The 25,991-nt window shown below is 54.6% G+C and overlaps 1 protein-coding gene and 1 long non-coding RNA gene across 8 annotated transcripts in view; one reads left to right on the top strand and one right to left on the bottom strand.

Annotated features, from left to right (window-relative positions):
* Window positions 1-1,418: 1,418 nt before the first annotated feature.
* Window positions 1,419-25,900, bottom strand: LOC147821394 (uncharacterized). The gene is made up of 2 exons (XR_015447063.1): window positions 25,029-25,900; window positions 1,419-1,914 (listed from the first exon to the last, which is right to left on the bottom strand). It is a non-coding gene; the product is annotated as an uncharacterized LOC147821394 (long non-coding RNA).
* The window catches only part of Aox4 (aldehyde oxidase-like), a 51,878-nt gene continuing 37,300 nt past the window's right edge, over window positions 11,414-25,991 (top strand). Inside the window, exons 1-7 of one of the 7 annotated variants that reach the window (XM_021249719.2) lie at window positions 11,414-11,597; window positions 14,427-14,484; window positions 18,420-18,516; window positions 20,144-20,252; window positions 22,080-22,206; window positions 23,486-23,547; window positions 25,899-25,991. In XM_021249719.2, the coding sequence (XP_021105378.1) occupies window positions 11,544-11,597; window positions 14,427-14,484; window positions 18,420-18,516; window positions 20,144-20,252; window positions 22,080-22,206; window positions 23,486-23,547; window positions 25,899-25,991 (600 nt within the window). In that variant the 5' untranslated portion in view covers window positions 11,414-11,543. 7 annotated transcript variants of the gene reach the window in all.

Below are 25,991 nucleotides of genomic sequence, written 5' to 3'. Positions count from 1 at the left end.
GGAGTCTCAGCCTCGGGATGGAAGTTTTCTTCACAGAGATGGAGGGAGGCAGGAATCCTGGGGACGGCAGTGGCCCTGTGCCCTCTTGGAACACCGGACCGAGAGGTGTCCGTGGACCAACCGCAGGCCTGTTGCCAGCACCAGCCCGCAGCACGAGATGCAGACCGCTCCACTTCCCAAGTGGAATTTTTAAGGGTTTACTCGTAACATAGCTTTGTTTTTAAAAACTACAGTCCAATTGGGAAAAGAAGGAGAGCCCAAAACAGCTTTCTTCTGGAAACCATCTTTTTGGCTGGTGCTGAGTTGCTGTGCCTTTGACTGTGTTTTTCAGAAGAGGCCAAATGAATTCAAGCGACCCTGTGGAGCAGAAGGATCGGCACCCTGCGGGCGCAGCCCGCCTCTGCCACTTCCTGCCCGACGCCGCCGACGCAGGCGGATCTGTTCGCCATGAGCTGCTGCAGGAGCCGCGCTGGACGCGCACGGGTGTCATGCGGCGGAGAGGCCGGGCAGGTGTGGGGTAAACGTCAGGGAAGTGCCTTTCAGCAAGCCGACTGAGCCCTCTGCAGGGAGGGCCTGGCTCCGGCAGAGTTCCTCCTCTAACAAACACCCACATAGCGTCCCACGACCAACGCTGACTCACTTCCTGTGTGCAGTCCCTCCATCTGAGGTCACGGGTTTCCAAACGCCGTGCAGGGGGAGCAGCTGCTGAATACGCCAACTCGGAAGGACCTGGTGCCCTTGGAGCCCACCAGACGCCGCATCCCCAGCCCTCTCCCCACCCCCAACGCCACCCGCTGCATCTGTGAGCTTGGCTTCTCCTAGAAGTGAGTCCTACAAGATTTCTTCTGGGACTGTCTTAAATAAGACAACTTTTCAAAGTCACTCTTTGAAACCCTTCACTGCATCTAAGTTTTGTATCTTTGCATATTGGCAAAGAAATGGTAGCTAGGAATTTTCTAGAATTGAAAGAGATACTAAATTGAAAGTGTATACCAAGTGCTGAACAAGATAGTTTTTAAAAATCCACATCTAGCCAGTCATGGGGGCAGATGCCTGTAATCCCAGCACTGGGGAGGCTGAGGCAGGAAGATTGCAGTGAGTTCAAGGCCAGCCTGGGCTACATAGTGAGACCCTGTCTCAAAAACAAACAAAAGATCCACATCTGACACTGTCAGCACCTTGAGAAAACATCTATGTCCCCTGCACACCTGACCCACTACTGGCGCTGTGAGGACACACCGTGCCCCTGATTCTGGAACAGCCACTGAGCAAGGGGACACTAAACACTTCACAGGCTCACTGATGTCCCCCTTCTCTAATTACACCAGATCTGTGTCGGAGACCCCTGCAGTTAGGTTTCAGTCCCCTGCCCAGTATACAACGCAGGCCTGAGAAATAAATACACTAAGAAACCAAACTAAGAGAGAGAAAGCAGAGCCAGGACGACCAATGCTGGTGCAACTGGCAGAGGTCCTGACCAGACCCAGGCACTGACTTTTATTAGCAATCAATTGGGGTAAAGGTGAGCTATCTGTGGTTTCTATGGAAATTAATGTAAGCAAGGCTCATAAAGGACAAGACAAAGCATTCTCGAATTAGGAACAGAATAGATAAAATATACAGTTGTAAGTAGAACGTTGTCCTTCTAGTCTGAAGGTTTTAGTTGTGGGAACAGAATTTGGGTGTGAGTTACTCAGCACGGATGCTTCAGATGGACTCACTGCTATAAACAATTCGACTGTGGGGTTCGCTCCTCTCAGCCCGCCTTGGGCATGATCAATGTCGCAGTCCTCTGCAGATCTGTGGGTTCCCGGCCCACGTCTTCGGCCTGTGTTCCCCACACCATTGCACTTTCCAGACCGAGTTCTTTGTCTTCCTCTGCTACTGCTTGGGTAAAACTTCTCAGCCAAGTTCCTGAATAGAAGATCATAAAATTCATTTATCAGGTGACAACCACCATCAGTTTAGTAGAATACAGCAATGGAGAAAATACTAAAATGTTCTGTGCATTAAACAGAAGGATCCATTCCCCAAGCGTCTGAGTGTGTGTGTGTCGCACAGCTGAGCGTATGGGGAGGCGTGACCTGCGGACCCCACAGTGGAGAGTGTGGAGTCTCAGCTCCCAAGGGCAGCCCCACATCCACACAGGTGCGAGCCCAGGACACAGTCTCCTTGTTCAGACTGGCAGACATCATGAACCAAAAGACATTCTACAGTAAGTTTCAGAATAAATCATCTTTTCATTTTAATAACTTCATGAAAGAATGGGCTACCCAAACACTGAGAATTTGTCACTTAAATTTTTTCCTCTTTAAATGGACTTCATCAAAATGAAAAGTAAACAGGCCCCATTGTACCTTGCTGGAAAGTGTTTCCATGGCATCATGATAACCTGTTACAGGAAATGCATGCAGGGACCCAGGGCTGAGCAGCCACAGCTGTGAACGTGGCACTGCAATGCTTGAGGTCCTAGTGAATTTACTCCTGGCCACACGGGCTCGTTCACACCAAGTCACCGCAGACACAGAGCAAGGCGCCGCTGCCACATGGCATGGACAGCACGGAACGCAAGGGCTAGCACCGCTGTGCATCACAGACACCTACCCTGCACAGGCTGTGCACGGCAGGAGAAGTGGAATCGCCTGCCAAGGTGACAGGGACAGCAGACGTCTGAGACGCTGTGCACCCCAAAGGGCAGCAAAGGGGAGAGCAGGCTCACTCTGGCAGGCCCGGCCCAAGTCTGGGTCGTCTCTGTGCATCTCCCAGAGTGCAGCGTGTAGTGATCAGGTGCACGTGGCTCTGCTGTGGGCCAAGACACTCAAGGGGGGCAGACACGGAGCCCTTGAGCCCATGGGACATCCCAGACCACGAGGGACGCCTGCTGAGGGAGGCCCCCCATCCCGCAAGCCAGTGGCCACTTCTCCTCCTCCAGGAACCAATGTGCCCTCAGGAGCAGTCCAGGCTGAGCAGCAACCATTGGAGAGAAGGGGGCGAGTTGGGAACTTCACCTGGGCACCACAGCACCGGGGGCACCGGGTCTGCCCAGGCCGAAGACAGGCGGGACCCAGCGCTGGGCAGGCAGGGCCTCGGGCCTGCAGGACAGGGGCTGCCTCGGCCCGGCCACCCCAGGCCACTGTGTAAGACTGAACAACAGTTACTCCATCTTTGTAATAGGGCCCCAACTTGTCTGCTTCTGTTATGGATCACCAGGTAGACATCGAGTTCCAGGGATGTGCTTGTTGTTGTGCCAGGAAGGTCTGTTGTGTGCGTAGTGTTCTGTCATGCTTGCCCAACTCCATATCTGAATATGTTATCTTAAGGACAATCTGTAAAAGGTCTGTTTTATCTCTCTCCTCCGCTTTTGTATTTCTGCTTGCCAACTTCCCCTGAGACCCCCTATAAAAACAGCCTCGGACTCTGAGCCAGTTGCCTCTCTAAGCTACTTTGCTTTGGGAGTGCCGTCTGGCCAGACTAATAAAGGTCTGTTTTACTTTCCAACTTGTCCGGTGTGTTCCTTCCCAGGTGTTCTTCACTGCAGTCAGCTCCTCAGAGCGTTTGGTAAGGCCCTCGGTCTTACAACTTGCTGGCACCCTGCCACGGCCCACCATGCCCCTGCCAGTCGCTCCGGACAGTGCTCGAGCCAGCATGGGTCAGCTTGGGCACGGGGTGGGGTGTTGTGCAGTGGACACCTGGCCGGCTTCCCAGCACTCAAGATGACACCCAGCTCTCCGTGAGGCTCCACAGCCCTGCCGGTCCCTACGACTTCCCATCGCACCTGCACGTGGCTTTGGCACTCAGACCTCATGGCCTCCAGCTCCATGCAGCCCCAGGTGACCTCCCCAGGACTTCACCACGTCCCCTGCACCCATCAGGGTTCCCCAGTGAAGCAGAACCCATGGAGGTGTCTTGGTGTGTGCATCCTCACGGGCTTGTCTGAGGGGCCGGCCCCCGGCTGTGTGGACGGTGGTCTCACAGGCCCTTCTTCCTGGAGTCGGCTCTGTTTCAGCTCCGAGGGCTTCATGGCGGCAGGACCCCTTGCTCCTCACGTCTGCAGCTGCTGGTGCTGATCACACAGCATGCGCATCCTCACAGCAGCCCGGGACTCTGCGGTAATCAGCTGGTGCCCGGCCTGGCCACCTGGCACACACGGCGTCTTGCTGTCCCTCAGCCGGGTTCCCCTGCCCTCCTGCTGGCTGGCACTGCCTCAGCCCTCAGTGCTCACATGGGCGCCATGCTGTGTGTCACCAGCAGGGCGGCCCCAGCTGTGCCGGGCCTTGGCACAGGTGGCCGTGCCCCAGGATCAGGCCCAGTGATGGGATGCGGGCAGGACAGGGTGCAGTGTCCCTGACAGGGACGGTCCAGTGTCGGCCACCCAAGGTCACCCCAGGGGCCGCCAGGGACAGCAGCGCCCTATGGTGGCAATCTTCCCCTGGAGCCTTGGCCAGCTGAGTCTCCTGTGGGGCCCAGGGCCAAGCATCAGACTGCAGCCCACATGGTCACCAGCACGGCCAGGGACCTGGGCCCAGGGCCAGGAAGGACAGCAGGGCTGGGCGGAGCACACTCGGCCATTCCTGACACCTCGCCCGACCCCCACCTGCGGTGCTATTTGGTGCCTCTGACACCAGCAGCCCAAAACGGGGGTGGTGGTGTCAGAGGAGCTGCGGCCGAAGGGCCCAGCCCTGTCTCACTCAGTGCCCAGTGGGCTCAGCTCCTCCCAGCTGGCCTGGTCTGCCTGGCCTTGGCTGTTGCCCTGGTCCCTGGGGAGGTCACAGCATGGGCCAAGAGCAGCTCTCAAGGTGCACGGTGTCCTCCAGCGAGCTCTGACCAATCCCCATGCTCTCATTTGTGTCTTGGGAAAGCTTTAAAGCCTGTTTTGTTTTCTTAACTCAAAGTGACCAGCACAGCCTTGCCACGCCCACCTGGATGTGTCGGCACAGGCAGAGGGCTCCACACTGTCTGCACAGTCATGCGTGGCTCAACCTGAGATGGGGCAGTGTCCAGGCCCGGTGCCATCCGGGGAGTGCTCGGAACAGGGGAGCCGGGGTAGCAGCACCCATGCGGCTCAGTGGGGCAGGCACGTGTATGGACCCATGTGGCCCAGACAGCAGGCCCAGCCACAGCCACCCGGAGCTGCTCAGGGCCCAGCGCGTGGCCAGGCCTCTGCACACTGTGGGAGGTGTGGACGCTCCTGCATCAGCTCCCTCAGGCTGCGCGTCAGGGCCAGGCTCCGCCAATCCTCCTTCCTTCATCTCCTCCACACACCCCAGCTCCAACCCTGAGCTCCTGTGTTCCCTTTCATATCCCGCCTGGAGGAGAAACAGAAACCTGGAGGCACTTGCGGATGAAAAGGGTTTGAGAGTTGTGGGGTGCCAAAGGAGGAGATCTGTCCTGTAATTGCTTAAAAAATAAACTTTCAGGAGGAAATGTTGCACACACCTGTAGTCCCAGCACTCTGGGAGGCTGAGGCAGGAGGATTCCAAGTTGCAGCCCCACCTGGGCAATTTACTGAGACGCTGTCTCAAAATAGAAAGGGCTGGCAATGTAGCTCTGCGTGAAAGTCTCTGGGTTCAATCTCAGTAATGAAAAAAATCGAAAGATCCAGAAAGTAGCAAAAGGAGAGGAGGACAGGGGAGGCCCCTCGTGTCCCCCTCCTCCCTGGACGCTTCCAGCGGCCCCAGTCCACTGACCCGTGACTCTGATGTCTGTGCTCTCAGACCCCAATTCATCCGCCTGGCGCTGCCCCCAAGTCTGTTCAGGCGCCCACTGCACACAGGGCGGTGCTGCCCCAGACTAAGGTCAGTGAGGTGGGAGGTGGATGCGGGTGGTGCACACACGGCCTGCACTGGGGACACCCAGCAGCCTCTCTGTCCGCGTGTGCCTGGCAGGGGAGCCCAGGCCCCACCCCTGCAGCTCCACCACCCAGCGCCAGCTCCTGGGGCCTGGCTCTCGCAGGAGTGGCAGGAGCAGGACTGACTGGGCTCAGCCACCCTCGGCATCGGAGTGACCTCAGCGGGTTGTGTCCAGAAGCCCTGGCCGCTCCGCTCCAGGGCTGCCCCAGAAGGTGCTAACCACTATTGGGGGACGACGGGCATCGCCATCATCCCCACGCTTGTTTCCGGCCCCGGGGGGTGCTGATGTCCTTAGCTGGCAGCAGTCGCAGCAGGCTGGACGCACACAGACGTTCCGACCGTGCTGAAAGGGGCCAGTCTGAAGCCCGACAGCGCACGGGGGCAGGGAAGACCCCGGCCGGGGTGCGGCAGCTGCCAGGGTGCGGCAGCTGCCAGGGTGCGGCAGCTGCCAGGGTGCGGCAGCTGCCAGGGTGCGGCAGCTGCCAGGGTGGATCCCAGGGCTATGCGTGCCTATGCGTGTGCGTGCGCATGCGTGTGTGACTTAAACCCATTTCCCCTCCAGGGTCAGGACAGGAGAGACCAGGGCGGCTCAGGCGCGTGGTCGAGGCAGGCAGGGCACTGGGGAGATGGGCGGGGCTCGGGACTCAGCACCCCTGGTCTGGGCACCTTGCCGGGCACTGGGCAGAGGACTCCCGAGGGGCGAAGAGGAGGCGACACCCAGGCATGGACACTCCGGGGGTGGAGGAGGACCTGGGCTTGGATCCACGGAGGGAAGCAGCTGCGCCCTGCTGGTGGCGATGGGGGGACAGACTCCAAAGAGGGAGCCTGACCGGGGCCTCGTTCAACACACGGCGCGCAGAGGCGGGGGCAGGCGGGTGAGTCAGGAGAGCAAAGTAGTGATGGAGTCCCGGAGACCTGCAGGGCGGGGGTGGGTTGGGGGTGGGGAGGCAGTAACCTTAACCCTAACCTAGGCCTGTGCGGCCGCCGGGGGACAGCTTCGGGCCCCAGAGCCCCACACACAGCGTGGGGTCACCCAGCCAGGAGGGGCGCCCTGGCTCCCAGGCCCTCTGTGACGGCCCCGCCTCTGCACATCCACAGCACAGCGGGGACCCTGAGCTGGGGCCTCACGGGGGACGTGCACAGCCCCAGACTCGAGGACCTGCAGACCCAGCCCCGGGGGAGCCCAGGGCGGAGGACAGGACTCGCTTTCCATTCCCGACAGGTGGGGTGGGGACCTGTGACCCCTCGGGGAGCCTGGAGCTCTATGGACAAGCCCTACACCGCTCAGGCGCGGGCATGCGCGCGCGCGCACACACACACACGCACACACGCACACATGGCAAGATGTGAGCCTCTGGCCCTCTGCGCCTCCTGTCACTCGATGTCCCCGCACTGCGTGGGAGAGAGGGAGCCAGACCTCACCCCGGCCCACACAGCTACTCCGTCAGGGCGTCAGGCACAGAGCGCCGAGAGGGTATAGCTAAGCGGGCGTAGGGCTCTGTTTTGTGCAGTAAAGAATCGGCCTCTTAGATAAATACCAGTGGGCTCCAGCATCTATCTGCGAATTTTCTCTTTCAGATGAAAGATCTCTGAAGACAAATTGGATGATGCATATGTGGATTCTGTTTCACTTGGTGTTTAGCTTTTCCCCCCTCTTGCTGCATATTTATCCTCTTTCAGGTTCCAAAGTCCGGTAGGTGCTTTTTAAAATTTTTTTCTGTTTTACTGAGACAGGCCCTCCCTATGTAGCCCAAGCTGGCCTCAAACTCACACGATCCTCCTGCCTTAGCCTCCTGAATGCTGGGATTACAGGTATGCACAATGACGCTGGGCTTTACTTCAGTTTTGATCAGAGTTTACTTCCCACCTAAATCAAGAATATCTGTTTCTATCCTGGCTGCAGTGTACTCCTGCTGACTGGACCTCAGAAAATACTACTAAGGTCTGAGGATCTAAAATAGAAGATTAGATGTAGAAAACATTTTCAAATCATGCCCCATATTTGCTGCTGTGTTATAAACCCACCTTTTTGTTTCTTTCCAGGTGGAGTAGATCTTGTGTACCTCAGACTGTTCCAGTTTGTCAACAAATTAGAAATTCTTTTCTATTTATCAAAAAAAAAAAAGAATCTCTTCTTGGAAAGATAGAAAACAAGCTTATACAAGTCAAATAATTTTTGAAAGATAAAAAGATTTAATGTCTTTTTAGAAATTATTTTGCTGCTGTGTGAATAGTTTTAAATCTTTTTTCTATTTTTAAACCATATTCTTTAATCAGTTTTCGGAGTTTGTCTTTTAGATCCTCCAAACTGATGCTGAGTGCTGTGAGCCCTGTCTTTCCTGGCTCTCTGATACTTAAGGTTCATGAACAAAGGTTGATTTTCTGATAGATTTATCTAAAATATTTGGAAAATCAAGGGGAATTCTTAAATTTTCATCTATCATATTTGCAAATTATCTTGTAATCCCCAATGACACATACAAGCAAAGATGTTTCTAGAATATGAACAATTAAGTGTGATATTTAATTCAATATAACTGACAGTATTTTTTCAATTTGTGTGCAATTCTTCTGCACTGCTTTTATGAACTAAAGCTTAGACCTTAATGTTCTTATTCTGAGGAAAAACGAGAAAACAGAAAGGATTTTGTGGTTCTTTGCTTGAAGCTTGTGGAGTTTGTTATTTAAGATGCTGGGCCCAGAAGGATCTTCACCGTCTGTTAGCACTGGTCCCCACTCACTACCTGGGGCGTGCGCGCCAGTGTGAATCTTGGTGACGCGAAGTAAATGTCCCTGTTTCAGCGCAGCTTTGCTGGCGATCGCTCTACCATGGCTCTGGTGCTGAGAACCCTGATCACGTGGTGAGAGGCTGAAGCAGGCCATTGCCTCCTGACATGAGTTTCGGCACAATCCAAGGAACTGAAATTTCATGCAAGTGCGGAAATATTCACCCCAGTGACATACACACAACTTTCAGGCTCATTCTGTTCATTAAATTTTTCCCCTAAGTCTGTTCAAAATGAAGATTGTTTACATTTGATGACCCAAAATCAACCTGTATTTGGTTGAAAACAGCCAAATGGCTACCGTCAACATGCCTGTGAATTCGGTTCAGAAAGTATAAAGCCTCAGTATTTTCAGTATTTGACACAGGCAAAAGTCGTCCTCTCTGCAGTACTCTAACTCAAGTGTACAAATACTGAGCAGCACACGGTAACAAACCTTTCTGTCCAGTTTTTCATATGCAACATTTCAGGGCCATGGTTTTGCCCACGGCACGCTATGTCCACTCAATTCAGTAAATCCTTTTCGGGTCACTTTGCTCCCCTCACGTCTCGCTGTGAAATCCAGCGCAGGAGAGAGTGGGCAGCTGCACGGGGCAGGAAGTGGGGGGTGTCACACGGGCGCTAGGCTCGCCCTGGGGCTGCTGCCGCAGAAGGGACCCGGATGCCGATGCCGCGCCTCTGCCCACCGGCCAGCTCCTCCACTGCCCGGAGCCCACAGAGCCCCAGGCCCCTGCGTGACTTTAGAGAACCACAGGACGCAGCTCAGGCACGGAAGGCAGCGACAGGGACACACGCACGGCCACGCAGAACGGGCATTCTCGGTCTGCCCAGTTCGGACCAGGCTCGGGCCCAGGATTCTCCGGGTTTGACCACAGAAGAGCTGCTAAGGCTGAAAGGACGCCAGGGACCCTTCGAGAGAGGACGCTGGGGTGCTGGGGCCTGGAGGACAGGCGCTTGGGAGCCAGGGACGCTGAGGTCAGGGCTGGGCCCAGAGGCGCCCTTGGGTGGGGGTGGGGCCACGCTGCTCCCTGAGGACCTCGGTGCCATGTTTGTCCTCTTTCAAATTCAGCATGATGTGAATGCTGTTGGGGTTAGGGTCAGGGTTCCAGGGTCCTTTGATGTCGTTCAGGTCATTTATCCAGCATCTTCTTCTTTGAGGTCAGGTTGCACACTAGTGGACTGGACTAGGACGGACTTCCTCACCTCATTTAAAATGCCAATCATTTGCAGGTGCTTGGCATTTAGAGATATGGTACCCAGTCAGTAGTGCTGTTTAAGAGTAGAAATCTTTGCGACTTGTGGATTTATATCACTGGAAGAAAAATACAATGCAATTTTGTGGATTTATTTTATATTTTTAGAGCTCTTAGAAGTTCAGGAGCCTGGAAGAACAACAGGCATAGGGAGTAAAAAGCTTTGGAACCCCAGGCCACTTTGGCTAGTCTAGAAGATTTGGAAGTTTTTAAATCTACAGCTTCTTCAAAATTACTTTCTCTAAGTCACAATTTCCTTATCTCCTGTCTTCTATCCTTATTTCTTCTATCCTACCTCAGTTCCCTCTACCAAAAAAATGCCCTTTCTTCGTTTTTCTTGCGAAGTCCTCTTCGTCCTTTAAAGCCCTGCTCAGCACTCAGAGGGGGAGCCTGGGAACTAGCAAGACAGAGGAGCCGGTGGCAGCAGGGCGATCGGGGTCTGGGCCCTCGCAGACTCAGACAGACAGCAGTACAGCAGCCTGCGGTGCCCCGTTCATGTGCATGCCTGCTTTTCAGCACCTCCAAAGCCTGCACCCCAGCTGCTAGTCCTAAAGCTTGGTGCCTCTCACCCCCACACACACACTCCCAGTCTGCACAACCCCTCTGACCATGTGACCTCACCACAGGCACCCAAGGCTGCTTTAGCCCAGAGCACAGGCCATTCCCTGGCTGGCAGCAGGTGTCTGCAGGAGGCTGAGGCAGGACAGACAGGTGGCATCTCTGTTCGGAATCACCGTCCCTGGCAGTCACCCTGGACTCCGAGAAGGACAGATCTGGTCAACAAACCCCCTGTGAGGTGTGGGAGCCACCCGGGCAAGGCACCCGTCACCTCTCCAGCACGGCTGGCCTGGCCCATCCTGGGACCCAGCCATCCAAGACTGCTGGGCCGTGCATTCTCTGGTCCTGTCTCCTGACCTGGAGCTTGGGTGGTGGCAGCCCCTGCTCCGAACCAAACCCCTCCTCCTGCCTCCCCTCCACCTGCTCTGCAATGGCACCTTGGGGTAGGGGCAGAACTCAGTCTAGGGGACCCCAGAGCTGGGTGCTTTGCCCCAAAGAACAGGAACAATGTTGGATGAGTGGCATAGACCTCTCTGCACCTCTGTTTCTCCCTCCGTGTGAGAGGATGGAAGGAGTCCTGCCCTGCCCGTGTGTGGGTCGGCAGTGTAGCCCAATTCCATGTCTTCAGCCCTTATTTGAAAAGTAACAAGCAAGTGCAAAGATCAGGGAAGAATAGTCCTCAGAGCTGTCAGTGTGGTCGAGCTCTGAAGCTGTGTTTCCTCAGGTCTTTCCTGAGGTGTGAGGTGCGACCTCCTCTGCCCCTAAGCACCTCACCTCAGCAAGAGTCCGTCGCACTGTTGGCAGCAAAGCATTCGCCAATTTCTCCATCACAATGGCCTGCTTTTCCTCCTGGCTCAGACTCCAAGGAGCACAGGAAGAGCTGACTGGCTCCATGCGGGACGGAAGGCATGGGCCTGCCCGGATCAGTGCCGGGAGCTGGGCCGAATGGGTGGAGCTCAGCTCCGTGCCATGCTTGGGCACTGGGCGACTATAAATCCTGCTGTGTGTGCTGCTCTGGCAGCGTGGGCTTCCCCGAGGTGCGGCTCTGCCAGACCTGCTGAGAAGACACAGCTGTTCCCCTGGGGTTGTCTGGCGAGATGCTGCCCCTCTCCAGTTCTGACGAGCTGATTTTCTTTGTGAATGGGAGAAAGGTATGTTGGTGATGTGATCCGTAGGAATTTTCGTATATTCATTAACATGAATTCCATAAGAGCCAACCTTCGCCCCACTGGGACACCATTTCTTATTCCTTTAGCCTCCCTCTCTCTCCCTCTCTCCCTCTCTCATCTTTTTCAAGTCATATGTGAGGGTATGAACTTGAGCATGAGTCTTTAATTCAAGTTTTAGTGCCAATTTTTCAAAACATGGGGACCTCTACTTAATTCTTATTTTTCTTTTGGAGTCAGTAAGGAGGAAATTCTCTTATTTCATCAGGTTTGTTTTCTGGTTTTTGCGGGGTGAGAAACTGCCATCCTTCCTGCACAGGGAGGTCAGGTCACCAGAGCTTTGGAGCAGGCAGCATTGCTGACACAGAAGATGGTGGTAGCAAAGGACCCAAGGATGGTTTTGCTTGGCCTTACTAAGTTCCTGCCTGCAGCAGCAGTGGGTGACTCTGTCCCCTGCAGCGGAGAGCAACTGTGGCCCAGGGGCGGGGCTGACTATTCTGGGCAATTAGCAAAAACCAGCAAAATAATAAAGCAGAAAGTGATGTGAGAAAGTGATATGTTGCAAGGTTTTGCCCCTCACTCCTCAGTTGTGCTGATGCCCGCGTCCTCTCTGAAGGAGGAAACAGCTTCGCAGGAGGCCCAGAGCCTGGGCAGCTCTGCCCTCAAACAGCAGGAACAAAGAAACCAGGCTCCCAAACACGAGGGGGGGGGCACAGGACCTGGGTAGGGACAGCCGGGCGGCAGTCACAGGCAGTCGCTGAGGGACCACCTGCGGTCTCCCAGCCGGGACGTCCTGCATGAGTGGCGGCCTCACTGCTGGGCCTCGTCCACGCTCACTCTCCTTCGCCATGGTGCAACTGTCATCCCTCTCCAGTGTGCCAGTCTTTGGAAACCAGAGCCCATATTTTGGTGTTTTTAGCTCTTTCTATTTCACAAATTTTTAGGATGCTACAGATGGCAAAAGAGGGAGAGTCATAACGCTGCTGGCTGACCCTGAGTCTGGGGCAGGGTTGATTTAGGGTTTCGCTTTTGTTTTCTTCCTGCAGGGCTGGGGCTCGAACCCAGGGCTGTGGGAATGTGAGGCACTAGGCAGGGACTTGTGCAGGGAGCCACCCCAGCCCAGGGACCACTCTCGGTGGCTATGACTGGCCACCCACCCGCCCTAGACTTGGGGCGCAGGCCCGCTGACAGGTGCTGCCTGACGGAGCCACACCCTGGCACAGCCTTCCAAGGCCCAGAACTGCAGTTTTTCTCTATTTTCTGCATTCTCTTCCACAAGCACCCACTCTTGTGCGTTTTGAATCTATCTTGCCCATCTACTTCCTATGTGGCCTTCTAGAAATACAGGTGCTTGTGCACAAATGTATGAACCACAGCGGACACGGATGATGCTGTGGGCTGAGCCTCCTTCGTCTCTTTGGTGACTCTGCCCTGGCTTTGGGGTCCGTGCTTCACTCCAAATGCTGAGCTCACAGTGCTCCGGGCTGCAGTGTGCTCCCGTGCTGGCACAGGGTGCTTCCAGTTCCCAGGAAGCAGATTCTGTGGGTCCTGCCGGAGGCTTTCCAGAGCCCACACAAGCCACAGTGCCCTGCTTCACAGCACAGGGGTGGGTCCTTGCTGAGACAGGCATGCCTGTTCGGCCACCAGAGGCTCTCAGTCTTGTTCATCCGAGGCTGTGTACTGGCATCTCTGTCCCCTAGCGAGTTCTCTTCCTCACAGACCAACAGAGGCACTGTCTCCTCACGCGCTTCCCACAGTAGTTAAATGCTCGCCAAGTCCAAGTTGCAGCTGCAGACTTTCATCCCGTCCCCTTTGTGGGGATCACTGCTCTGTTGTATGCTCTGGGGACCTGAGGCAGAGTCGTGCTGGAGGGGACAGCACGGGCCAGGCGGCCCTGGCAGGCTGCCGGGTGCTTGGTATTGTTCACTGTTGCCTTGGAAAGTTGCTCCAGAGAACCCAGTCCTCCACCATCAGGCCACATGCCAAGAATACTGGGACACAGAAGCAGGTGCCGGCCACCCTGCCTTTGCTCTTCTTCCCACCTGGGAACGATTTCCACAGCCACACAAATGTGCAGTGTCAGCAAAGCGTCCCCTTGCTCCGCTGCCTCCCCGGTGTCTCCACTCTCAGTCTGTGCACACCAAGAGTCACGGCTCGAGGCACTGAGCTCATGCTCAGCATCATAAATCTATGGCATGAGAGGAGGCCTGGAAGAGGAGGCAGCAGGGGAAGGACAGCGGGGCTGGCTGCCGTGTTCCTGGGAGGGTTCAGCCCTCTGCAGGGGAACGGTGTCCCTGCTCTCGGGCAGGTGTCTTTCCAACACGCCCCTCTCCTGGCCCGGCTGTCCCTGGGGAGCCTGGCTGTGCCCTGTAGGGCTGAGAAGGCAGGTGGCTGTGCCCATTGGCAACGACACCCCGAGCACCCTGAGCCGGGGGGCGGGGGGGCAGAGCTGCCAGGCGCCTGCTTTCCCTCGCTGGGGCTCCGATTCCGGGGGGCAGAGTGAGTCAGCAGCAGGCGGGGGCTGCAAGCCCCAGACTCCAGGAAACCTTCTCTGGCCAGCCTTTCACAATTGCCTCTGCTGTGACCATTCTCGTCAATTTCCAGGTGAGTCGGGGAATAATCACCATGGAGGTAGGAAATCCAGAGACATTGAAATAGTGTCTCCCCACTGCTCTACAGCTCTGGTTCAGGTGTTTGGGAAGCTGTCTGTGTTGCTTTCTCCTCACAGAGCCAGCACTGTCTGGAAGGTGTCTGGACAGCAGCGGCATGGCTGCCTTCGGTGGCCACATCTGAACCCTCTCCTGTCTCTGGCAGGTGGTGGAGCAGAAGCCCGACCCTGAGGTCAGCCTGCTGTTCTACTTGCGGAGAGTCTGTATCCTTTTGCTGTACTGTGACCCCTCCACGCTGGGTGGCAGAATGTGAACGTTCTAGGAGCAACCAAGGGAGTCACCTGTGGTCTAGATAAGTAACTTCCTGTCCATCTGTAGGGTCCACTCAGAGCCAGAGGCCACATGTATTCGTCCATGCCGTTTGCTGTATTTTTCCACTGAACAAAAGTGCCAGAGACTCCCGCAGTAAGTGTCCAGTCCCCACCTGCCCAACATACGATGCCGGCCTGACAAGAAATACGCTAAAAGACAGAACTAAGAGAGAGAAAGTGGGGTGCAGAAACAACCAATGCTGGGGTACCCGACAAAGGCGCTGGCCAGGCCCAGGCACGGACTTTATTGGCAATCAATGGGGGTAAAGGCGCCATGTGGTTTCTATGGAAATTAATGTAAACAGGGCTCATAAAGGCCAAGACAAAGCATTCTCAAATCAGGAACAGAATAGACAAAATATATGGTTGTAATTAGAACGTTGTCCTTCTAGTCTGAAGGTTTAGCTGTGGGAATGGAATCTGGGTTCAAGTTACTCTGACCTCGGCATGTGGGCTTCAGCCAGACTCACTGCTATAAACAAGCCAGTTGTGGGGCTAGCTCTGCACAGCCTGCCTTGGGCATAATTGATATTACGGTCCTCTGCACAAAACCAAAAGCCACCTATGAGTACACTCATTTTAGAGAAACCATTTCAACTTTTGAACCCCAAGCCCACCCTGATGACGATTCCACATTCAGGCGTGTGGATGGAAACGCGTCCCGCCCACTGCATCCAGCCAGGTGTTCAGGGCACGGTCACCGAGCTTAGCAGCCCACAAGACATTTTACGATTTGGCCCTCGCCCTTGCACAGTTCTTATCAGAGTGCACAGTGTCATTCACAGATCTCCAGTTCCAAGTGTAGCCAGTGTGCTCCCAGCTCTCAGCTCTGGCCTGGATGCCCGCTCCTCCAAACCCTCACGCAGACGTTCAGTGCAGAGGAGTGGCTGTGTCAGAGACCACACTAGTCCACGGTTCAGCTGCATCCCACATGTGCAAGGACGGGTGCAGCAGGCTGTGCTCTGGCATTCAGTTTTGCACTGACACGGCTCCTGGCTCAGTGCCGTCCTGCAGGCATGTGGGTGCCATCAGTTGGGGACGCTGGGCGATGGGTCCACAGGATGGTCTGTACTGTTCCCAAGGCTCTGAGCAGCTGTGGAGATTTAGCTGAAATAGTTCTACAGGTCTATAGTTTTCCCCTTAAGTTGTATCTTCCATGTGGTGTCAGCTTCAGGCTCCTGAAAACCCCAATTTCCTGCTGACTTAGCCTCTGGCTTAGGAGTCATCCCAGACTGAGATGCACCCACACAAGGAGCAGAATGTGTCTGGAGATGTCCCCGTTTCCCTTCCCCTGCCCACAGTCAGGGATCCCACGGAGGCCGACTGCCCTGCCCAGACCTGCCTGGGCATCGATCCTGTCACTCTTCCCTCTGCGTCTCTGTCAGTTTAAGCAATCTGATGTGCAGCCCAAATAACAAGTCAGAGTGAATGGCTGGTGGCTACTTGGGGCTGCACACACAGCTTCTTAGAGTTGTTAATCTCCCTGAGATCCTGGCTCTAGGACAAAGCTAGGGTTGTCTCAGACGCACCCCAATTAACTTCCACCACAGCCCTGCTGTCACCTGCAGTTCTTATAATTCTTATGTTATTCACCTAACAAATCCTGTTGGGCCCAGGTGTTCAGAATAGCCTAGACACACCCGGCCTCTGCCCTTAGCCTAGAGAGGAGGAAGTGTGATGGGAGCCATGTTGGAGGCAGAGGGCGCCATCTTGAAAGCAGACAGGTGCACCACGTTGGGGCCAGAGAGGGGAGGAATAGGCTGGGGAGGAAGCAAAAGGCCAGGGTTGAGTAGTTCTCAGGGCAAAGCGAGCCTTGGGGTCAGTCAGCAGCAGCTGCCCAGAGGCAAAAGAATACAGTGCTCTTGAGGGACGGAAAGAAGTTTGTCCTGACTGATGTGAAAAGTTGAAGGTGAGAATGGGAGGATGTGACAGGAAGTGAAGGAAACCCAGCAAAAGACCAGGCCTGGCTCTAACATCACAATGCCTGCCATGCTGGCTGCCCCCATAGTCTCAGGGAAACTTCTGGATATTCTTTAGAACCCTGAGAAAGCTCATCTTCGTAAGGGACCAAAAAATAAGCTAAGATGTACTGCTTGTTTTGACCAGAGTAAGGGTTTCTGTATTTCACATATAAAAAGTGCAGTCCACCCAGTTAAATTTGAATTTGAATGCACAGGACATATTTATACTCAAATAGTATCCATTGTTTTTCTGAAATTCAAATTTAACTGAGGATCCTACGTTTTATGTGACAACTCTGCCTAAAAGTGAGCCTCAGGATGAGCTAACAGGACACAGAAGGACCTGCTGGGCCTAGGAGTCAGGGTGCGCTGTGTCCAGAGGACAGAGGAGCCAACTGAGCCAGATTCTCCCTTCTCGCCCACAACAGCCCTAAAATGCACATCGCAGAACTGTCCTCAGCACTGACAGAGTGACTAGAGACCCTGTCCACCAGCCAGAAGAAACCTGGCTCCTTCACTTGGAAGTGACAGGATGCCAAAAGCAGAGACTAAGGCTTTGCTGCCCTTCACACCCAAATCAATGGAGCACCCAGAGGGACACCCCACAGGACTCGGGTGGAAGGTCTGGCCCGACGGGGCAGTCAGGGCCCTTGGTGTGGGGCAGGCGTGCGTGCAGCCCTTCTGGGTTCTGCAGAGAACTCAGCTCCTCACTGCAGCAACCAAGGGCGCCCTGACTCTTCCTCACCTCCTGCTGGCCATTGATCTTCAAAATGAGAATTACCCTCAGCCTCCAGCTCCACCCAAGTGAGTAATGAGCTCCACCCATGAAATCCTCCTTAGGCTTCACCCAGAAAATGTCCCAAGCAAATTTCAGTCAACTCTTGGATGCAGTTCCAGTAGAACTTGAGGTGGAGGATTTGCATAATATTTGTTCGCCCTTCATGAAAATATGCAAATATCTTACTGGAAGAAGACAGTGACTGTAGACTTTGCCAGCTCAGGAGGCACAGGTATCCCATTAGCATTTATTAAACCCATGAAAGGTGAGAGCCTTGTGGTGCTGCACCATTGAAAGTTCAGTCTCCCTGGGGATTTTCCCAAGTCCTCCACAAGCCCCTTCCCCGGCTCCATGGTGGGATCCCTCCAGGTTCAGCTCCATCATCCACAGCGAGGCCGAGCTCTGGCGACAGCTGCGGGCTGCTAGCGGCGCTGCTCACCTGGCCCCAGTGATGCGAGGCTCCAAAGCCTTCGCTCTCCCATGTAGGCAAATCTGCAGGCCACTCCCTGTGCGATGCGAACGGCTTGGCTTCAAGGTGCTGCCCTGCCCCCCTGGGAATGCCACCTTATGACCTCTCTAAAATCTGAAAAATTTTATCATCAGAAATGAATCTGGGTCTGAGGTTTTCAGATAGGCAAAGGTGACTGTGGAGTTCTCATCTTTCCTCAATGAGCTCATTTTCAAATTTTTATCAGTCCAGGTTTGCAGGACATAACAGTCACAGGCCTGGGAGTGTGGTAGTTGGTGCACGGGCATCACGCGGCTTCATGCTTCTCGCTCCCCTCCCTCTCCTCCCTCCTTCTCACATCCCTTGGTCTCCTCCCCATTTGCAAAAGTTCTATCTCCCTGTTTCCTGTCATCTATCTTTTCTTTTGCTCTTTAATTTACTTATACTTTGGGTTTCTCATTTAAGAGAAACCCTGGGTAGCCTAGCTTGCCTGTCTGATTTACTTCACTCATGCCCTCATCTATACCCAAAAGGCTGAACAATCTCTCTAAGCAAGAAACAGTGCCAACTGGGCACCAGATCTGGAATCGTGTGCCTGCTCCAGTTGCCGGGGCCCCTTTCCTTGACTCCTTCCCTCCAGTGCGTCTCACAGGCACGAAATTCGCCTGTGGAGAAGGTGGCTGTGGCGCCTGCACCGTCATGGTGTCCAGATACAACGCCATGAGCAAGGAGATCCAGTATCCTTTGTGTGGCCCCTGCTCACCCCAGGCAGCCAACACACACGCTGCTGGGCCCCGGGGTGTTCTCCATGCAGCAGATCCCACCCTGTGCACACGCCCGGCCTCCTCTGCTTCGGAATGGGAGGCCTTTCGGCAGGGAGTGGGTCGTGGACAGCAGTGAGCGTCCTGGGGGAACGGGGTCTCCACACACCAAGAGTCCTCTGCCCAGCAGCTGTGCCAGCTTCGCCCTGGAGGCAAAGGCCAAGGGGACGTCCAATAGGCCCCGAGGTTTGTGTGGTGACAGTGATGCAGGGCTCCACCAGGGAACTGGGAAGGGGAGGAACGCAGGGGCCGAGGATACGTAGCACTGGGGCGATTCACCGTGGGCCCTGGACGTCCAGCAGGCACCCAGCAGGCAGCTGCCACGGGCGGGGAGCAGCCTCCTCTGGAGCTGTGGTCCATCAGAGGCTGTGAACAGGAACAATAACCGGCCAGCAGCTATCGCTATTTACTGCACATCAGGCCCTGTTGAAAGTAGCTTATGTATTATCACATTCACTTTGCCAAGCAACTTCAGATAGGCAGTACTGTCGGTGACCTTTCAGAAAGAGGAAATTGAACTTAATAGGTTTAAATAACGAGTTGGCAATCAAGGCAGCTTTTCAGCCCAGGCCACCTGGAAGGCAGTAGGACTGGAGGAAGCTCAGGGTGTGAGGCACCAGACCAAAGAGGGCAGGAACAGCAGGGAGCATGGGGGCCAAAGGAAGAGCTGCAAGCCAACAGGTCACCAGCATGAAACTCCAGCAGGGGCCAGGTACTCTGAGTCACTCCCAGGTCAGCAGGCGGATGGGGCCACTGGCAGGAGACTGGAAGGCAGGGAAGCTGTGGGCAGCTTTTGGCGAAACTTGACAAAGGGAAGAAAGATGGGCCAACGCTGGGAGAGATGTGGAGTTTTGTTGTGCTGTTTTGATCATAGCAAACACAGCTTTGTTTCTAAGTGCAAGTCAGTGAGGCGCCTCGTGGTGGGGCCCTGTGGAGACAGCAGCACAGGGGCCATGGAAGTGGGAGCCTGTGGGGCCGGATGTCTCAGCCTCTCCTCCTGGGATGAGGCGCAGGGTAAGGCCAAGGGGAGCAGTGAGCAGGGGCAGTGTCACTGGGGTGAAGGGAGCGAAGCCCCAGGAAGACTTCAGGGGAAGGAACTGGGGAAGGTAAGCAGAGACCCGCTGAGTGTGACCTGACAAGGGCTCCTCCAGCTCAGCGAGGCCAGCTCCTCCCAGCCCCGGGCCGAGCTCACCAGGGCAAGGACCCGGGGTTGAGAATCGCTGGGCTAAACACCCAATGGGCTTCTCATGAGCAAATGCATCATCGGCAGGCTTCCTTCCCCTGGAACGAGGGGAAATAAACTAGGAATGAGAAGGCCCCCTCAAGGCCCTACACGGAAAGTGCCATGCTTCTTTCCAATCCCCTCTGTCATTGGTACCAAGTGCACTGAATCCTTCTTCACGCTTAGGGAGACAACCAGGGTGTCTCAGTCCCCAAAGGACGTGTTCTTGCAACTCGCAGCTCTCTGGGGCTGATGCCCTACCTGAGTCCCCACCTGTTCCTGGGGTGCCAGTCTGACCCCTTGACACACTCCTCCTCATAGCCACTACCCAGCCACTGCGTGCCTGGTGCCCGTGTGCTCTCTGCACGGGGCGGCTGTCACCACCGTGGAGGGCGTGGGGAGCATCAGAAGCAGGATCCACCCAGTGCAGGTGAGAGTGGGCACCCCAAGGCCTGTGTAACCCCAGTGTGCTGGCTTTCACATCCTCCCCTTGTGCTTTTAAGGACCTTCTCACTGACTGCAATACTTCATGACCCCACAAGCTCCTCCCAGCCCCATTGCTGCCCTAAAAGAAAAGTCCAAGCTGGTAAGAGAAGAAAAGAGATGGGAAATGGGAGGTTTACAGAAGACACTAGCTCATCCCCCGAATCTCAAAATTACTGAGTCCTGACAGAGAAGCCAGCTGTGCAGGAAGACGCTGCACACGCTCCCCACTTGCAGGTGCACAGTGAACACCTACAGTAACAGGGCCGCACGGGTCAGAGACTGCGGTAGAGGAGTGCTGTCTTCCTACAGAGCACATGCTTCTGCAGGTGCCCCTGCCTCGCTGCCCTTGCGGGCTGAGGCTGGGGTGCGCAGGCGCCGATTCGGGCAGCACTGGCTAACAGGCTTGTCTTCCACCACCCGCCTAATGGCTTTGTGCACACTTGACTCACGACCTAATTAGCAAGTGCCTCTGCTGCTGTTGACAGCTCTGCCGGAGGCCCTGCAGTCAGGTTCCAGCCCCCACTTGCCCAGTGTGGGACGCAGGCCTGAGAAAAAATACTCTCAGAGACAGAACCAAGAGAAAGCCAGGGCCAGGACGACCAATGCTGATGCAACCGACCAAGGCCCTGGCCAGGCCCAGGCACTGACCTCTAGTGGCAATCAACTGGGTTAAAGGTGACAAGTGTTTTCTATGGAAATTAATGCAAACAAGGCTCGTAAAGGACAAGACAAAGCATTCTCAAATCAGGAACAGAATAGACAAAATATATGATTGTAATTAGACACTGTCCTTCTAGTCTGAAGGTTTAGCTGTGGGAAGGGAATCTGGGTGCGTGTCACTCTGACCTCGGCCCTTGGGCTTCCGCCAGACTCACCGCTATAAACAAGCCAGTTGTGGGGTTAGCTCTGCACAGCCCACCTTGGGCATGATCAGTATCACGTCCTCTGCAGATCTTTCTCTCAAAAGTGCCCTGGAGCAGCCTGTGAGAGCCAAGAGTTGTATCTGCAGGATTTCACAAGTCTTTGAGGGCAGCCCTGAGGAAGATTAAGCTGCAGTGCAGCTCGGGGCACCTCGACTCACAGGTGCCAGCCCTGGTTTGGTTGCCCCAGAAGTAAATGAGTAAAACTGTACAAACCAGTTACCGAATTTAGGGAGTCGTGTCTGCCATGATAGCAGAAGCATGTGTACTACAGAAGTTGGAAGGTCTGATCTGAATCAGGGCTTTCCCCAAGGCACTGGGCATGAATAGCACGGCCAGCTCCACGGGCCGAGTCTGAAGCCCAGACCCAGCCTGGCCACGCTGCCCCCAGTGCCAGAGCAGCACCTGCCACTTCCCCGGGCACAGGGAGGCCTTTGCTTCCGTTCTGGGAGCTTCGCCCTGTGGGCATCAGGATCAACCCCACCAGCCGGTGCCTGCAGAGTGAGACAGGTCTGCATGGAACCTCATCCCCTCAGGGGAGCAAACAGAGGAAGGGGTCATTTCCCGCCCCGCTGGCTGTCCTGCTTGTTGCCTGGTACTGAGTGTGTGCAAATTAAATACACGAGCAGCAACGCACGGTGGCACCCCTCAAAGTTCTCCTAGGCTTTGCCACTCAGTCTGTCGGAAACTGCAATACAGATGGAGACCAGCACAGACAGGACTTGCCAGGGACTCTGTGGGTCATTAGCTTACTCCTGTCCTGCTGGTGCCTTATTATCCTGATTTTAAAGACTGAGAAAGCTCCTGTAAGTCACTGACTCAGGGTGCCTTGGACCTGTGCTTGTCCCCAGGAGAGACTTGCCAAGTGCCACGGCACGCAGTGCGGGTTCTGCAGCCCCGGCATGGTGATGTCCATCTACACACTGCTTCGGAACCACCCGAACCCGACGCCGGAGCAGGTCACCGAGGCCCTGGGAGGTGAGCCTGGGCCGAGGGGACCCACGGGGAGGCCACCGGGGTGAAGCCGGGCATGGACCCCATGATGGCCTCCTCTGCTGTCTTCATCCAAGTCCCCTCCAGGAAGGGCTGGCTGGTCAGGCCCGGGCAATACCAGGAACCAGAGCAAAACCTTTCCTTTCCTGGAGCCTGGCTCACTCTGCTGGGGCCTCAAGTGTTCATACAACCCTTACCAAGGGTAAAAGAGCAAGATTTAGCTGTCTGGAGTTTAATTAGTCTGCTGGATCCATGCATTAACATTACTTACTAAAACAGGGGCTGGGGATTTAGCCCAGTGGTTCTGCCACCTGCCTCGAAAGCACAAGGTCCCGAGTTTGATCCCTGGTACCAAAATAAAAAAAAATTATGACACTAAAATTAATTTTTGCAAAGAAGAAAGACTTTCAGATCCTCCATGTCTTTATGTCCTGGCTGGTTTGTAATAAAAGACCAAGGAGGCTGGGGATTTAGCTCAGTGGTTCTGGTGTCTGCCGTGCATGCACAAGGTCCGGAGTTCGATCCCCAGTACAAAACAAAACAAAACAAAAAGACCAAAGAGACTATAAACAATTCGTTATCACAAACAAACTTAGTGAGCAATTCGTTATTTTATAACCAATAGCTACCAGATTTAAGTTTACAAATACCATCATTTCTGCCCCCCAAAAGGCTTGCACACAGATGTAGTTTTCTGGAATGAAACTGCCTAGTTTCCAGGTCACTAGCTGTTGGGAGAAAGCTACTTACAGACACTCAGAACGATACAGGGAGGCTCTCTGCCCCTTTCAGTCACCAGCTCCCTGCCACCCCCACTTCCTGAGGGTGGGGACACCACCCACCAGCTGTGCTGTCCCCTGTCCCTAGAGAGCAGCTCGGGAAGGGCCTGTGAGAGAGGCCAGCAAAGGCTCACACCTGCCATGTGGGCAGTTAGGATAGGGCGGGAATCAAGCCGGAAGAGTCAGGGGAAGCTATGGAGAAAGAAAACACAATCACAGGGTCTGTTTTCAAAGAATATCTCGGGCCGGGGATTTAGCTCAGTGGTTCAGTCGCCTGCCTCACACACCCAAGGTCCCAAATTCAATCCCTGGTACCAAAAAGAAAAACAGAATATCTCCAGGGGAGAAATTTTGCGCAAAAAGAATGTGGCTGGGCTTAGGGAACAAAAAGGAATCTAATTATTAAAACCACTATTTCACTGAAAACATAGCAGAGATATGCAATGTTTCTGTTACTCCCTAAAACTCTATTCCGCATTAACCAGGTAATTTGTGCCGCTGCACTGGATACCGGCCGATTGTAGAAAGTGGAAAAACCTTCTGTGTGGTAAGTTTGAAAAAAGAACATTCATTCTATTGACTTAATATACAGTGAACTTTTATATGAAATAATCTATTCCATTCAATAACCTCTCAAATAACCCCTGTGGCCCTTCCAAACCACTGAAAGTTTGAGTTGCCTGCTTTGTATTTTTCAAAGCAAACCTTTATCATCTATCTTGCTGATAGGCCTAATTTGGCACTGAACTAAGACACAGGAAATACATTGCGTGGCTGGACTAAAACAGGCAGAGCAGACACTGGAAAAGCAGAGGAGAGGCCGGGCACTCAGCTGTGCCATGCGCCTGCAGGCTATTGGAGGAATGGTAGGGAATCAGAGAGGCGAGGAGGGGACACATCCAGCAGGGAGCAGGGAGCTCCATGGGGGTCCTAAGGCAGAGACAGAATGGAGCGCCAGTGAGGGGCTCAGAGGTTCCAAGTAAGAGCATGGATGGGAAGGAAATGAGCCACTGACGAGTGTGAACCTGCTTCGTGAGCAGAGAGCTGGTCTCAGAGCTGGGACCCCATGCCGACCTGGAGCGGCCAGACGCTGGCTCCTGCTGCAGGAAGGATGAGCAGGCGAATCCACAGGGGAGCACAGTGTGCAGCAGCAGGCCCCCGGTGCAGTGTGACTGCCACGTGGAGGGCTGGGGCGGCCACAGACAGTTACGGGCGGTGGGCAAGGGTCCAGGCCACCTCAGCAGTGGGAAGCAGAGACCACGAAGGCTGGGAGGAGGAGGAGGAGGTGGTGAGGGGCTGAGTGTCTTCAGGAGGTGAATGCACTCCTGAGTTTCCACAAGGGCACCTATCCGCCGCGACTGCCGTCCACGATGAGGATTGGTGGACTGTAACGTGGTTACAGAGATGGTAGGCTGTTCTGTTTGTTTGTTTTTGTGGCACTGGGGATTGAACACGGGCCTTGCACTGAGCTGACTTCCCCAGCCCTTTGTATTATCTGTTCTGAGACTGGGACTCACTAAGTTCCCCAGACTAGACCTGAACTTGCAATGCCTCTGCTTCAGCTTCCCAGGCAGTGGGGACTATGGGCTTGCACCACTGCACCAGCTTAATTTTATATAGTTTTTGTTGGCCAGAAACAATTCAAGGTACTCCCATTCATTTCTTTTTTTCCCAAGTTCTTTAATTCATTTTATTTTTTACATAAAAAGTTGAGTAAAAATTGGATAAAGTAAAGTGATTTTAAGCAGTAAATCAATCTTATCAACAGAGCACAGGGCTGGCCAAAACCACAAGGCAGCCTGCTTTGGAATATTTACATGATAACAAATTAAACCTTGCAGGAGAATTTAAACCACCCTTACAAAGTCTTTCTGTGATCCTAGCACATAGAGGCTGAAAGCAAAACAAAAACCAAGAAAAAAATTTTTTTCAATACATTCACATATACATTAAAATATAATAGATTGTCAGGGTAAAGGGTCTTCACTCCCATTCATTTCTAGTAGTGTAAAATCTTTGAAAAGATACCTTTTATGTCAGGACGAAAGAATTTCCAGAAGTCTAGAGGCCAGCTAAAGGCTGTCCTCGGGTCCCTGGGCATGGCACTGCACTTGCTGAGCAGCATGAGCAGCCGGACTCCACCGCTTCCCATCTGGTCTCATTGCTCAGCCAGGCACTAGGTGGCTGCTTCCCGGGACGACAGCTATGCAGAAGAGTGGAGGGAGGTGCTGCCCCTCCCGCATGCTGGGCCCTGTGTCCAGCCCCGTGCAGTTGCCCCCGTGGGTACAGTGCGTCTCAGGTGCCCCCACGTTCGTGTCCCTCTTCCCTCTGAGTGACCTGCTAGCACTCGCACTGCACTCTTTGGGGTCAGACAGCGGCCACCTTGCTCCCGCTTGGATCCGATTCCCATCTGGCATCTGGCTGAGCTCACACAGGAGCTGGATCCAGCCCTCGGCCTCCGGGGCAAAGAACAGCTGCCTACACTGGGGCAGTGCTGCCCAGGAAAGCCTCACGAGCATCCAAGAGGCATTTTGGGTGAACTTGGGCCAAAGACCGAACACAGTCCCCAGGAAGAGCCCTGGAGCTCAGCCAAACGCTCTGGGGCTTGAGCCACCCGAAGGAGAAGAAAGCTGCCAGCAGCATCCAAGGAAGCTCGGTGCCGGTTTGTTTCTGGTGGTGTGGAAAGTCAGAGGCACTGGAGGACCCCTGCTGCCCCATGTGACCACACGCACCCCCGGGAGGAAGACGCTGCTCCAACCCTGGCCCAACCCTGCCCCCGGAGCCAGGCCCCACGCTCTGATCTCACAGGGCTGGGAGGCTGTGGCCTCACCGCCAGGGGCTTGGGCAGCACCTACAGAACCCGAGGGTCCAAGTCAACCTCAGCTCATTGCTCCCCAGGAGCCCACTGCCTGCCCAGCAAAGGGGTCGGGAAGGTGCTGCCTGGAGCAAGAGGAGGAGGAGGAGCCAGGCTCCCCACACCTGCGGGAGAAG

This window comes from Heterocephalus glaber, unplaced genomic scaffold (assembly GCF_053883595.1).
Source record: "Heterocephalus glaber isolate CG9 unplaced genomic scaffold, H.glaber_assembly_v1.0 deba00001743, whole genome shotgun sequence".
Classification (NCBI taxonomy): Eukaryota; Metazoa; Chordata; class Mammalia; order Rodentia; family Bathyergidae; genus Heterocephalus; species Heterocephalus glaber.
This window is presented reverse-complemented; position numbering and strand designations above follow the sequence as displayed.